This window comes from Myotis lucifugus, unplaced genomic scaffold (assembly GCF_000147115.1).
Source record: "Myotis lucifugus unplaced genomic scaffold, Myoluc2.0 scaffold_533, whole genome shotgun sequence".
NCBI classification, from domain to species: domain Eukaryota; kingdom Metazoa; phylum Chordata; class Mammalia; order Chiroptera; family Vespertilionidae; genus Myotis; species Myotis lucifugus.
The window spans coordinates 410893-426799 of NW_005871581.1; the positions used below are offsets into that span (position 1 = coordinate 410893).

Here is a 15907-nt window from a genome sequence, read left to right on the forward strand (position 1 = left end):
CAATATGGGGGAAAGGGATTGATAGTGACAGTTTAAATATAGTAAATATGTTTTATTAAAGGCTGAAGATAATATGTAACATCTGACAACTATGAGTGTTCATCCTTATTTTAGTACATGTCTAGTTGTCTTGTTGGTTTTTCCATTTTGTTTCCATTTAGACAAAAATATTAGAATTAAGTCTATTTCTAAAAGAAATTTCATTCAAGCTAAATGATGTGTGTGACTTTAAATGAGGGACCATTTCTCAATGTCTTTATACTAACTTTGCATAGAAAGCAATGTCCATAATGTGTTTATGGGGAATTTATCTATTATGGTGTGTTGGCATATTCTCAATGGGCGGGGGGGGGGGGGGGGCGGGATACTTCATAATAGATGCATATTTGTTCTGAGCTTAATCCTGGTTTTCCTGTTAAATTAGGCTCTAAAATATAGCAGTCATTCTAGGATAAGCTTTCTGAATTTGACATTGTTGAACAAGATCTCAAATCTTCTCTGATACTTGCTTGCTTTTAAGGATTCAACATGTAGCTTTATTTGGTCTTACAGTCCAGTCCAGTTAAAAAAGGTGAATTTGAGAAAACTACTCTTGTTAGTGGTTTGCTTTAATTGCGTTATTGAATTTAGAGATCTTGATGTATAAATTTTAGCTCATTTCTGTGAAGAGAAGTAAACTAGAAAACATCTAATAGTCTGACAAGGAAGTATATATTTAAAGAAGAAAAATGCTTGTGAAAGTTTTACTTATCATATCTTAAGTATGAATGATTATTGTCTGTAGCTAAGCAGAGCTGACATCTTTAAACATCAGAACAAGAGTCCCCAAAAATTCTGAGCAATGTCAAAATAATTTCTAGGTTTTGGTGGGGGGAAAATCAAGACCAAGCCAAAGTGTCTTGATCTCCAGTATGAGGACCTAGAAGGAGAGCTTTAGTTCCAGAACCCTGGTGCAGTGACCAGTCTGCCCCATTGCTTCTTGGTTCCTACTAACATATTTACCCAAAATTGAGAATATTCCTCTAACTTTCTGTGACTTGCAGAATTCTGAAAGGATGATAATCAAAAGGAGGACGGAAGAAGTTAGACAGGTCTGTGACCTTAACCATTGCTCTTCTGTTGTGTTATAAAGATCACATAGTGCTTAGAAAAATGACTTTACAGATACAAGTTGATTTTTACCTTTTCAAATATATACATTATCCCTTTACATTGGTCTTTCTCAAAAAGACGGTCATCAACACTGCAGATTCACCCAGGTAAGTTATATAAAGTGCAGATTGCTGAGGGACACCAAACATCCCTACTCCCTGCATTGGGTGGGTCTGAGGTAGGTTCCTGGAACCTGCTTTTCAAACAGGTACCTCAGGGGCCTGTTAAATACACAGAGCAGTGGTTCTCTTACAGGCTCTATAGTTCAGGCATTTGAATTTGGTTTGAGTTCTAGGTCTTTGGTTTATTGGTAATTTTTTTGTTTAGGTTGAGCTCTTTCAGCTTTAATTTTCTCATCTGTAAATATGTGACTTAGGTTCGTTATTTCCTAATAACCTTGAAAAGTACCCAGTAATAATAGTTTTCGTTTGTCTATTTCTTTCTTTGATTTTCACTTATTTATTAATAAAGCCAGGATATTTTGGTAAGTATTTTTAAATAATATGGATTTATCTTTGGCATGGGTATCTTTTAACCTAAGTATGTTGTTTGCATTATTCTTAATATAGTTATCCAACATTGTTAGTGTTCTACAAATGAGATTTATTTTTATGTAATATATAAAGTGCTACTGTAAGCAGTTTTAAGTAAGTTACTCTTAATTGTCTGTGAGTAAGTTTTACATTTAAGGCATGAAACTTAGTAATGCTATCTATTAGAATAAGAAATGCTTTCTTTTGCATGTGGTATGACATTAAAGATTTGCTAAACTAGAACATGCCTCCAGATGAATGGTGTCCTTATTATAGCATATTAACATCAGGAAACCATGTTTTAGGCGGAAATTTCAGTTCTACTACTTTGCTTAGTACAGTTTGAGTTTTCTAAAAGTATTTGTTGCTTTAAAGTCACCTAAGGAAATGTAGTTTTACCATTTTATAATAAACCTATTTTTTAAATTGTGCATAATCAGTTGCCCTAAAACATCATTCCCCAGACTTCACTCAATGATTATTTTGTTTATCAATTTATTTTATACCTATATTAGAATAATGCCTTGACTTCAGATTCTGAGAACACGAGGTCATGTACGAGAGAATGAAGAACCCTACTTTCATTCTTCTATAGGTACAGGGTTTGCCCTCAGCTCAGTGTAGGTAAAGTTGGCCTTGATACATTCCTACCTCTCTGTGGTTCAGGCCTTTGGGATATCTTGAGCCCTGTTTTAGAAGTTGTTCAAGCTTTCAACACTTCCCAAAATATTTCTTACAGTCTCTTGTACAGTTATTCTCAGTGCAAATGCTGGAAGAAATCAGTTGCATGAACTAATTTGTACTGGTTATCTTCAACCACACGTTAGAACTTGTGGGGGTGATGGTAATGCTGTGTTGGGAACTGCCTATACTACTAAAAAAAGAAAAAAGACTTGATTACTACTGTAAGAAGCAGTTGAGCTAATTACAGGTTTTTCATTTTTAAGAGTACCACAACATAATATTTAAAAAGTCTTGGTTACTAGCTCTGCATAGAATTCTGTGTTCCCATAGATGTGGAACTGTCTAGATCAGTGGTTGGCAAACTCATTAGTCAACAGAGCCAAATATCAACAGTACAATGATTGAAATTTCTTTTGAGAGCCAAATTTTTTAAACTTAAACTATATAGGTAGGTACATTGTTATTAACTTAATTAGGGCACTCCTAAGGCTTAGGAAGAGCCACACTCAATGGGTCAAAGAGCCGCATGTGGCTCGCGAGCCGCAGTTTGCCGACCACTTGTCTAGATCAAGACTTCTCAAAGGAAGAATAGGAGACACAGCATAATCAAGGAGATCTTTTTGAAATACAGTAGTCATAGTTTATTACAGTGATGGTGAACCTTTTGAGCTTGGCGTGTCGGCATTTTGAAAAACCCTAACTTAACTCTGGTGCCGTGCCACATATAGAAATTTTTTGATATTGGCAACCATAGTAAAACAAAGATTTATATTTTTGATATTTATTTTATATATATTTAAATGCCATTTAACAAAGAAAAATCAACCAAAAAAATGAGTTTGCGTGTCACCTCTGACACGCGTGTCATAGGTTCCCCATCACTGGTTTAGGACTTGCTTCAAAGTAATCCAGTGGTGCTTGGTTTATTATATTCGATTAAGAGCTTTAGTTATATAAAAGCAGACTTTTCTGTTTATGAGTTGTGTGTTTTCAAATATTTGTAGGCCTTGGTATACTGCAAATGCTAAAGTTTGAGCACACCTGCTCCTTAATGAAAACTTGCTGTTTTACAGTATACTGTGATAGTAATATGCACACCCAGCATTTAGAGTACCCAGAGCTCAGAATACAGGTAGAAGAGATACTTCTGTATTCCTGAAGAATATGATACCAAAGATAGAGAAGTAGGAAATAATGGGGTTACCTAAGGGTGATTAGTATGACTGGAGAGTAGGAGGTATACGGTGAGTAGTAAATGGAACTCAAGATGAATAAGAACTTCCAGTTATTAGTAAACTTGACAGATTAAGATGCATGTTTGTCTCTACTCCTTAAACTGTCCTAGAAGATAGTAAAAGAATAAATGGGTAAATCCCCAAGGACAACAAATAGGATAGAAATAAAAGACACAGAAGAGAAAACAGCAACATTTTGGAAGGTAAGCTAATGGATAAATGATACCTAACTTAGCAGGTCAAGAGAAAGCTGAAACCTAAGGATGTGAAGCCAACAACAAGCAAGTAAATTGGCATTGAAGAATCTTTGGGAGGCTCAGGCCTTGGACTCACCAGGTACCTTCGAGGTAGGCATACAAAATAAAGCTGAGAACAAGAGGATTGGTTAATTTATATGAAAGAGCATTTTAACCACTCTTCACCCCACTCAAGTTGAGGGGGGAAAACAAAAGGAAGATGTATTCAGGAAGTAGGATTCAATACAGGAAATGTTGAAAGGAGGTCCTACCATGACATCTGTGGTCTAGTCCTACAGCAAGCTTCCAGATTATGATAGGACAGAGGTCTTTAAAATGTTTTGAAGTCCAAAAGATTAGTAGAGTATCAGAAATGTCTGAATGTAGAGGAGTTTTAAAACTGGCAGAATGGAAAAAAATGAATGATGGGTACACAAGAAAACGGCAAGTTGCAACTAAAAAGAACAGTTAAGCATCAACAGAAAACAAATCGGTGGAAGAAAGGACATGTAAAGCACATTTCATTATTTAGTTATGAGTAATATTTAGTCAACATGTAAAAACTTTTATTAAAAATATTGATTTTTATAACCAACTTAGTTTGTATAATGTTAAGAGCAAGAAAAAGTTTGTCAATGTAGGAGTATGTGTTTAGAGCCAAATGATGAGAATTTTGAATCATCTCTCTTCTGCCTAAACAACTTATTTCACTTCTGTACCTCATGTGTAAAATAGGGATAGAATAGCACCTACCTCTATCCTAAGAATTGTTAACATATATGAACACTTGGAGCAGGGTCTTGTGTTAGTAACTATGAGAAAGGAAGATGGAGGGAAGTGAACTGTACATGAGGGATGGGTAGAATAACAGTTGAAAGTTAAAAAGTATAAGTGTGTTACTTAAAAATATAGAGGTAAATAAAAGAGCTTAAGAATTAAAAGTGGTTGCATCTGGAGAACAGGAATCGAGTGTATGGGCTGGGACAGAAGGCTGCCTGTCTTATTCTAAGCCTTGAGTGTTAACTCTTTAAATGTTATATACATATAGGGGAAAACTGCAAAAAGTAGAAAGTGCCTTTTGTTTGGATTTTAACTTGAGCCTCAAAGCATTTTGTTTTTATTGTAGAATTCTTTAAACTTATGTAGAGGTTGAGAGAACAGTATAATGAACCCATCACTCAGCTTCAACCATTGTGAACTCCTGGCCATCTATATACTAGCATTTCCAAGCACCACTGGATTACTTTGAAGCAAGTCCTAAACCAGTGATGGCGAACCTATGACACGCGTGTCAGAGGTGACACGCGAACTCATTTTTTTTGGTTGATTTTTCTTTGTTAAATGGCATTTAAATATATAAAATATCAAAAATATAAATCTTTGTTTTACTGTGGTTGCCAATATCAAAAAATTTCTATATGTGACACGGCACCAGAGTTAAGTTAGGGTTTTTCAAAATGCTGACAGACCGAGCTCAAAAGGTTCGCCATCACTGTCTCAAACCTTACATCATTTCAACCAGACATGGCCTTATGTATGGCTTTAGTACCTGTAGTGGGCGCACTGCTCAAAACTCCCTAGAAAGAACTTGCTGACCAGCTCCAAGGAATGAATGCAGTCAGTTCATAACTTTTAGCCACAGTGATCAAGGCCACACTCTTCCGGACATCCTCTAGCCAGTGACTAAGCATGGCAGCAGTTCCAGGGCGTGGCAGTTTCTACCCAACGTGGAATTGCTTGGTCAGTCTCTGGACCAAAGTTAACCATTGGGCCGGCCCAGAGTTTGTCAGGCATTCATGCTTTTCAAAGCCCAACCTCTTTCTTTCCTTTCAAACTGACAGACCATCATAAGGCTTTTGCTACTAAGTCCTGTTCTTGCTAATTTTCATAGGTTCATTTTTATTTTGACATCTTAGAGCATTCAACTGACAAAATAGCTAAAAGCATTCTTTTTAAAGTATGTAGAAAAGAGCTAACATATTAGACCTGAGACTGCTATTTTTTAAAAGGCCTGTGTGCAGTTGACCTTTGGTGTTTGGGAACTTTACTTTTAGGTGAGGATTTTCTGAAAAATCCCTGATAAAAATGGTTCACCGTGCCAAAACTGTTTGTGTGAACAATATGGTTTATGCCAAACATCTGCTTCTGGGAGTCTGGAATTTTGGTATGTGCTGGGCCTACATGACTAGCCCCTTAAAAATATTGGGAATTCTTTTTTCTTTTTTTAAAAAAAATATTTTTAAATTGATTTCAGAGAGGAAGGGGGGGGGAGAGAGAGAGAGAGAGAGAGAAAGAGAGAGAAACATCAGAGAGAGAAAGAGAGAGAAACATCAATGATAGAGAATCATTGATTGGCTGCCTCCTACACCCCCCTACTGGGGACGGAGCCCGCAACCCGAGCATGTGCCCTTGACCAGAATCGAACCTGGGAGGGACCCTTCAATCCGCAGGCCAACCTCTATCCACTTAGCCAAACCAGCTAGGGTGGGAACTCTTTACTGTACATCCCTGGTAGATAGTATTTCACATGGGTTATCACTTGTTGCCGGACAAGTTAGTGTGACTCCACTGGGAGAGAAATCTTTGAGTTTGCGCCTGGTTTCCTCTGTACAACACCCCATGTGCCTTTTTCCTTTGCTGATTTTGCTTTTTATCCCATCTCTGTAGTAAATCATAGACCTGGGAACAGACAATATGCCATCTTGTGAGATTGAATCCTGTGATTTCCCCTAGCACAGTGGTCGGCAAACTGCGGCTCGCGAGCCACATGTGGCTCTTTGACCCCTTGAGTGTGGCCACGAAGTTTCAATCGGACTGTACGTGTGCGCCCGCACGTGGTATTTTGTGGAAGAGCCACACTCTCAAGGGGCCGCAGTTTGCCGACCACTGCCCTAGCAAATCAGTGAGCCTGAGGATGGACTTGGGGACCCTAACGCATTAAAAGAAATCTTACAAGAAATTTATGAATCCTTAATATCAAATAACCAGTCAATGTTCAGACTTACTTAATTGTATTTTTAAAAAATATACTTACATAGGGGCCTAGTGCACAAATTCGTGCATGGGTAATCCCTCAGCCTGGCCAGCAATCGAGGCCTACTGGGGGGCCGGCTGGCAGGGGGAGGGGCTGCAGGAGGTTGGCTATGGGAGTGCACTGACCATCAGGGGGCAGCTCCTGAATTGAGCATCTGCCCCCTGGTGGTCAGTGCGTGTCATAACGACTGGTCGAATGGTCGTTGGGTCTTAATGGTTGCTTAGGCTTTTTATATATGTATGTATATGTATATATGTATGTATGTATGTATTGTTAAAGATCAAAACAAGATCTGCCCATTTCATTTAATTGAGTGGTTAAGTCTCAACCTATAGATTACCCCCCTTTTATTCAGTTTTCCCATTGCCTGGATTTTGCTGATTATATTATTTTTGTAATGGTGTTTAACATGTTCCTTTATTAATGTTAGTTTCCTGAAAGCTTATACTTAATTCTAGAGGTTTGATTGGGTTTAAATTATATTATTTGATAAAGTTAGTTGAGAGATGGTGTTTACTTATTGTATGTCATTGGGAGGCACATAATACCTACTTTTCTTCTCTTTTGTGGTAAGATTTTGGGTGTTGTCAGCCTGATCCATAATGGCTTTAGCAGTCATAAATCTTTACCTAAATCCATTGTTTCCTTAAGTGTTGCAAAAATGGTGATACCTCCTATCTTTCCTTCATTTATTAGCTGTTATTCTTTCATAAAGAACTTACTTCAACCAGTTGGTTCATATAGGAAAGTAGGATAAATGAATGCTTCTTGAACTTTTTCAGTGTTCAGAATGAGTAAGTTTCCTAACACTCTCCAGAGATTGGCCAGTGAGATTTTTACTTCTAAGTTTCATGAACTAATGGATTTTAACATTTGTTTTAATCTAACTCAGTTTTGTGTGTGTGTGTGTGTGTGTGTGTGTGTGCGCGCGCGCGTGCCCCCAAATTGTCCCATCTCTAGGTTGTGAGAGCTCCTTCATGTTGAACCTGACATAATAGTTTATTTAGAAAATGTTTGTATTGACTTGAGAGAGAGAGAGAGGAAAAGAAAGGGGAAGAGAAAGAGAAACATCATTGCGAGAGAGAAACATCTTAATCCCTTCACTATTTTCACCCCACCCCACAACCCACCTCCCCTATGACAGTTGTCAGTCTGTTCTCTATCTACAAGTTTATTTCTATTTTGTTAGTTTATTGTTCATTAGGTTCCACATGAATGAAATTGTAAGGTACTTGTCTTTCTCTGACTGGCTTATTTCATTTAGCATAATGTTCTCCAGGCCCATCCATGCTGTCACAATGGGTAAGATTTTCTTCTTTTTTATGTCTGAGTAGTATTCCATTGTGTAAATGTACCACAGCTTTTTTATCCACTCATGTACTATTGATGGACACTGGGCTTGTTTCATTTTGCTTTTGATTTTTAGGGATTTCTCACATTTTGTTGATTGTTTTATAATTATGTGAAACATTACATGGTTCTATAAGTAAATCTCTAAAACAAAATAAATACATTAGGAGAAACTGTGTCCCTCCTGGTTCCTCCTCTAATTATATATATATATATATTTTTTTTTTTTTTCACATTTATTTGTATTTCCCCTCACATTCATTAGGGGGAAAGTAGCGCATATAAACACTGTTTGCATCTTACTTTCTTTGAGTTAATATAGCTCTCCATATATATCATTCCATAGCAGGTATTATATTCTTTTTTATAGGAGCATAATACTCCATTATATAATTGTATGTTATTTTAAGTGGTTTTTCTGTTGTGGACATTAGAGTGTTTCTAGTTCCATTATAGACAGTACAGCTATAAATAGCCTTGTGTATGTTTCTTTTCATAAGGATTTCTGTTTATATTTGGGATGGATTCCTAAAAGTGGAATTCCTGGGTTAAGAGGTAAATATATAGACAGTTTTTTTGGCTTTGCCCAAATTCCCCTCTACAATGGGACAGTACCACTTTGTATTCCCATCAGTAATGTATGAGAATACCTGTTTTTCCATAGCCTATGAACATATATTGTTATCAGATTTCATAAAATATTTTAAGTGGATCTGTGTTTTAGAATCTTTGGCAAAAGTGTGGTATGGACTATAAGGTGTGATCCTAATAACGGAGCTATGTTGGGCCTTAAGAGATTTAGAGAAATGCAGGTCTTCACTAAGTGAGTATAGTTTTATTAAAGAAGTGTTGAAGGTATTGCATAAGGAGGACCTAGTAACTAAATGAAAACATTATGAGAAATTGGGGGGTAACTCCTAAGTTTCTGGGAGTATGAAAGATTTCCTCTAGAGAAGACTGAGTATTGGCAGATTATGGGGTATGGGAATTCTATCTTGGATAACTTTGATTTCAGGTGCTTCTGAGATGTGTGTTAGAAATGTAGTTGGATATATGAATCTGAAGAGGAAATTTTGGAATAGACTAGAGCTTTTGAGTCATCCCTTTATATAGTAAGATATGTGTAGATGAAGATACCCAGGCAAAGAATAATAGTAATATTTGAGCACTTGGATGTTGACTTAAAAGTAGTTTATATTACCTTTCCATGTTTATTTTTTACATAGCAATTGACATAACATCTCTTTTACTAGAATTAGAAAAAAAACACTTCATTTTTATGACATTATCCACAGGCTTACTATATACATAGAGAGTATATATACATATATGTACAATATAATTCTGTTCTGAAATAGTAATTTAGTTCCAGGGCAAATGTAGCTTAAATTCTTTAAAATATGAAATGATTTATTTTACCTTACCTTCTATAAACATTTTGTATACAATTTTAAAACTTTGTTCAAGTTCTCTCCTTAGTTCAAAATATTTCTGTTCTTGGTGTCTAATTTTGGCAAACTTAGACAAATAAATGGAGGGGTTTTTTTGCCATTAAAGTATGCTTTTTTACTGTATTAAACATCAATAATACATGATAATATGATGTCAATATAATTTTCATGTTACAGCTGAAAAAAGAGTCCGATCTAAAAAAGGAGTTTTCTACCTTATATGGCCTTAAAAATATTAAGGCAGGAACCAAATTCACAGCCATATGAGTACAGTTATTACCATTAGGTACATTTTACATATGAGATTGAGCCACAGAGATGTTTTAGTAACTGTCCCAAGGATATAGAGCAGCAAGAAGCTAAAGTGGGAATTTAAACACAGACAGGCTGAAAGTAAAACATTTTGAGTGATGATAATGGTTTCAAAACCTTGCCATATAAGTTGAAGCAAATTCATTTAAAATGTTTTTATTTAAGAGAGAAGATTGAGGGCAGCAGGTACATTTGACAGGTATTAGGTTTGTCATGGAGAGAGTGTTGGTGGAACTTAGGCATACAATGGATGTGTTCCAAAGCTTATCTTTGGTTCAGTATCAAGCATCTTCTCTTTTTAGGGTTAAGACTGACACCTCATCACTTACTGTCTGAGCAAAGGTTGCATGGTTATTTGAAAGGCTTGTGGTGGAGTCAATTATGGCACTGAGAGGGTAAAATGGGCCCTTTGCAAACCCTGAGATTTTTTTCCCCAATTAACTAAAATGTGATGTGACTGGCTAATTAGCTAAAGAGTCCACCCAGGTTTCGTATTAATTTATTCTAAATGAATTAGATATATTGTGAGAGTTCTAGGCCTGCATAGTACTTGTTTATTCAGAGCAACCAAACCTTATCTGCTAGAGCTGCTTCTAAATTCAAACCCACTTATATTTTGAACTTGAGGCCCAGTGCATGAAATTCATGCACTTGTGGGGGATCCCTCAGCCAGGATGTCCGACTGCCATGGAAACGAACTGGGTTCATGTTCTTATTATATCTAAAACAAATGGCAGAACTGGAACTGGTTCCAAATTCAGGAGGAGGTCAGCATCTACTGTTAAAGTAATTCTTAAACTTGGGTTAAGAAAAGGTGGAGAAAGAAGAACTTGCATGTTGTTGTTGTTGTTTTAACTACCCCCAAGTTAGCAAAGAATGTCTCACTAAGATTTTAGCAAGAATTATTTATTCTGGTAGTTAATATAAAGAATAAATATCATTTACTTTAAGTACCATTAAGAATAATATGATTAGGTTTTTCTATAGGTTGCATATAATTTTAGTCTTCTTTGGCAGTTATCATAAGCACTGCTCTGTGATTCTTCTCTTCCTCTCTTCTCAGATATCCGGAAAGTGGTATTGTAAAAGTAAATCTGAAGGATCTTCGACCACGCGCTAGAACCATTTTGAAATGGAATCAACTGAATATCGGTGATGTGGTAATGGTTAATTACAATGCAGAAATTCCTAGTAATAGAGGACATTGGTTTGATGCAGAAATTACTGAATTGAAGACAATTTCAAGGACCAAAAAAGAACTTCATGCAACTGTTTTTTTGGGGTAAGACTCTCTTCAGTGTTCTAGCATTGCTGCCTTTGGTTCCACAATGGTTTCTGTAAAATTAAGACCTGCCTCCTTTATGTATTGCTTATGCTTAATATCTAAAAATTAGGAATGTAATTTTTAGATATTAAGCACAAGTTCCTTTTTTTTTAAATGGGGGCATCTATGAAAGATGGAAATTTACTTACTAAAGGATACTTTCAAAAATTAGTTCTTGAGAATTTTTTATTAAGAATGACCCTTAAATCTCTATAGCTACTTTATGGTTGGAGATATTATTTTAAAGCATCTTAGAAATAACTGAGTGTTTTATTAGAGAAATCCTTGCACATCTCACAGATTTTTTTTTTATAGATCAAATCAAATAATATACAAGAGCATTTCAATAGCCATGGTCGCCATGAGGATCTATGTTGATATAATAGCTGTGACTGTCTACCTAATCAGCTGTCTGCTATACTTGTAAAACTATCTGAAATTTTTCTTTATGTAGTAATTTCTTCAACTTACAGAATCTGACAAGCTTAACAAAGATAATTCAAAAGATAAAAATGTCACCAAAACACCAAATCACTCCGAGGTATTTTCATCATAAATTCTTGAAGAAATACTTTTTTTTTTTAAATATATTTTATTGACTTTTTACAGAGAGGAAGGGAGAGGGACAGAGAGTTAGAAACATCGATGAGAGAGAAACATCGATCAGCTGCCTCCTGCACACCTCCCACTGGGGATATGCTTGCAACCAAGGTACATGCCCTTGACCGGAATCGAACCCGGGACCCTTCGGTCCACAGGCCGACGCTCCATCCACTGAGCCAAACCGGTTTCGGCGTTCTTAATTTTAAATAGTTGAATTTATCAAACATTTTTTCTTAAGCTTATACTTTCTATAAGAAACCTTCTTGCTTAAGAAACTTTCTAGGGTTGAGGGGTTATGGATGGAGGGATGAAACGAGTGAAGATATTCAAAAGGTACAAACTTGCAGTTATGAATGGTATGAATTACCATGGTTACTATAGTTAACATTAGTGTATTGTGTATTTGAAAGTTGCTAAGATAGTAGATCTTAAAAATTCTCATCAAGAAAAAAAAATCATAACTATGTGAGGTCATGGATGTTAACTAAACCTTTTGTGGTAATCATTTGTCAGTGTATATATATGTTAGATTATTATGTCATATACTTTAACTTATACAATGTTATGTCAATTATATCTCAATAAAATATAGAAGAGGGAGGAAGAAACTTTTCCCTACCCAGAAAGCATAAAGACATTCCACTGTTACCTTTAAAAACTTGTGGTTGTGCCTTTCTCTAGGTCTTTCATTCACTTGGGGTAGGTTTTTGTGTACAGTGTGAGGGTTTAACTTACCTTGATTTTTTAAGTGTATGTGCTGCTGAAACAAACACTAACTTACCATGATATACATGGATAATAACTTACCATTAATCGAGAAGCCCACTTTTCCCTCATTGATCTTCAGTATCTTTATATTTGATACAGCCTTCAGGTCACTATTTTGTAACATTCCCAGCCATCCCTCTTGTGCCTCCTCACTTCCTACCAGTCTCTATGTGGTCTCTATTTTCCATGCTTAGTTATCACGGTTCTCTCCAGCTAGTCTTTAGTTGATTATTCAGGATGGTTTTTCTGTATTTTAGTTGTAATTCCACTTTGGTCCTGGGAGCATGTCAGTGTAACTTCCACTTCCTCCACCACCATTTTTGAATTCTCTTGAAGTTTTTCTTTATGGAATTACTAGAGGCCTGGTGCACAAAATTCATGCATGGGTGCAGTCCCTGAGATGTGGTGAGCAGGGTCGGACACTGCAGGCTGGGGCATAGCGTGGGCCTCTGGGCTGCCCAGCGGTGCCACATGGAAGCTGGGCGGGCAGTGTGCTCTCTCCCAGCTGGCCTGGCAGACCAGCTCCTGCACAAACCCACAGGGAGCCCAGCCGGCCCTTGTGGTCCTGGTGGCTGCAACCTGGCTCACTTGGAAGAGGCCGCACGGGTGCGGGGCAGGTTCCTCGTGGGTGCCCAGCACCTGAGCGCGGGGGCTGCCCTGGCATCCCAGAGAGGGTAGCAGGGGGAGTGAGAGTGAGCTTGGCGGACACTTCACATTCTCACCACACCTCCATCCCCATCATCTCCACCCCAGGTAGCCAGCGAGAGGTCGCAGTGCGTAGCCGGCACCTGCCATGTTCCGCACTGCCCTCTGGTAGTCAGTGCACATCATAGCGAGTGGTCGAACTCCTAGTCGAAGGACCACCCGAAGAGACAATTTGCATATTAGGCTTTTATTATATAGGATTCCAGCAAATAAATGAACAGGGAATGATAGAACTGGAATATCACCATTTTCTAACCCCCAGTGAATTAATCTAGGCATTGAGCATCTGTCACTGCTGTCATAGGAAAAGACAACTAAATAATTAGGTGCTTTCTGGTGGAAATAGACCTAATAAATAGTTTTACCGAAATAAATGAACATGGATTTGATTAAATATTTTGTAAAGGTCCAGATAGTAAATAGTTTACCTTTGGTGGCCAGATGGTCTCTGTCAAAACTACTCAAATCTGCCATTGTGTCAGGAAACCAGCCATTGGGAATACCTAAATGAGTAGGTGTAACTCTGTTTCAGCAAAACTTTAGTTATAAAAACAGGCAATGGACCAAGTTTTTTGTCCACTGCTCTGTATCTAACTACCAATTTACTGGAAATGTAAACAACAGAAAAAAACTAAACTACACTGGGAATGCAAATATCTAAATCAAGACTGTGGGAAACTATAGGAAAAATGATAGGAGTTCTTCAACAGGTTGCAAGGAAGAAAGAGATGGTGTGGGAATTCATAGTCTTTAAAACTCTAGCAAAAACTATACATTTGTCTATGCAGTTTTCCTGCATTTGTTTATATTTGACATTAATAGTTTTAAAAGGGTGAAAGGATGGAAAATATCATTTAGCAAATGCTAACTAAATACACACACAGACACACACACACACACACACACACACACGTACACTTTTGGTACCAAAAGTACAAGTAGAGACACGACATTTCATAAGAAGCTTTAAGAATTCTAAATCTGGCCCTAACCGGTTTGGCTCAGTGGATAGAGCGTCGGCCTGCGGACTGAAAGGTCCCAGGTTCGATTCCGGTCAGGGCATGTACCTTGGTTGCGGGCACATCCCCAGTAGGAGGTGTGCAGGAGACAGCTGATCGATGTTTCTCTCTCATTGATGTTTCTAACTCCCTATCCCTCTCCCTTCCTCTCTGTAAAAAATCAATAAAATGTATTAAAAAAAAAAGAATTCTAAATCTGTATATACCCAGTGACATAACTTCAAAAATATAAAGCAAAACTTGACAAATTAAAAGGAGAAATATATTCAGTCATAACAGGAAACTTTGAAGAAGTATATGCAAACAGGCATAGATTGTTTCCATGAAAAATATGTGTTAGTATTTGAAAGACTTAAAAATCTTCACCCAACATGCTTACACATGATTGATTTTTAGAAGGTAAGGGAGAGAGAGAAAGAGAAACATCAGTTGGTTGCCTTCTGTATGTGTCCCTACCAAGGATCAAACCCACAACGTAGGTATGTGCCCTGACCGGGAATGAAAGCCACAACCTTTTGGTATACAGGACAATGTTCCAACCAACTGAGCCACACTGGCAAGGGCTGAAAGACTTCTTTTTAATTATGTCATATTTTTACCTAGAAACTCACTGTATTTATTGGAAATATGTTTCAATCTTTCATTTTAATTGAGAGTATCATTTATCTAGTCTTTAAATTAAATTTGTGAGATAGCTATCTTCTTACCAGATAATCTAAGGGAAGTCTCTAAATTTTTTCCTAATATTACATTAAAGTTACACTTAACTTTGAATATGAACTGATTACTATTGGACTTTTTTTTCTATTGGAAATAATAACTCAGAGTAATTGGAATAACTATAATCCCAATTAGTAAATAGACAAAGTTCAGTGAATTTTTACACCTGACTTAATTTTCGTTTGCATCTGAGTAGATTTTGCTGGCAGAAGTTAACCTTTCTTCCTTTTTCAAACAGGGGTTCCGATGGAAAATTAAATGACTGCCAGATAAAATTTGTAAATGAAATCTACAAGATCGAGAAACCTGGAGCCCATCCTCTATCATTGGCAGATGGAAAGTTTTTAAGTATGAACTGTTTTCTGGGCTTAGACTACATGTATTGTCCGTGATTGGCATTTTAATTGGCCAGGGAATAACTTTTAAGGAAGTATAAAACTTAGTCCATACAATTTTATTTTCAGGATAGCAGTTTTAAGATCCATTTTGGTCTAATGGATTTCTTGCATGATAAAATTTGTTTTCAGAGAAATATTTTCTCTTCTTGGCATTTTATTGCCATTTTCTCTACTATAGGTTCTGTTCAAATAAAAATATAGGTTCTGTTCAAATAAAAATTCTGTTTCAGTAATTTTATGGCCATCCAAGATTAATTTACTAATGAGACCTATTTTTATACCAGTAGAGCCTAAGAATAGTAGTGCTGACTGATCCTTGAATTTCTAGGAGGTAATAAATGAGATTTATATAATCATTGAAATGTATTCCTACCTCTTCATTG

General features: G+C 36.8%; 1 protein-coding gene across 1 annotated transcript in view; it reads left to right on the forward strand.

Moving 5' to 3' along the window:
• The window catches only part of UHRF2 (ubiquitin like with PHD and ring finger domains 2), a 58440-nt gene that overhangs the window by 15693 nt on the left and 26840 nt on the right, over positions 1 to 15907 (forward strand). Inside the window, 2 exon segments of the mRNA XM_006104019.3 lie at positions 11051 to 11269; positions 15365 to 15474. Of these exon segments, the coding sequence (XP_006104081.1) occupies positions 11051 to 11269; positions 15365 to 15474 (329 nt within the window).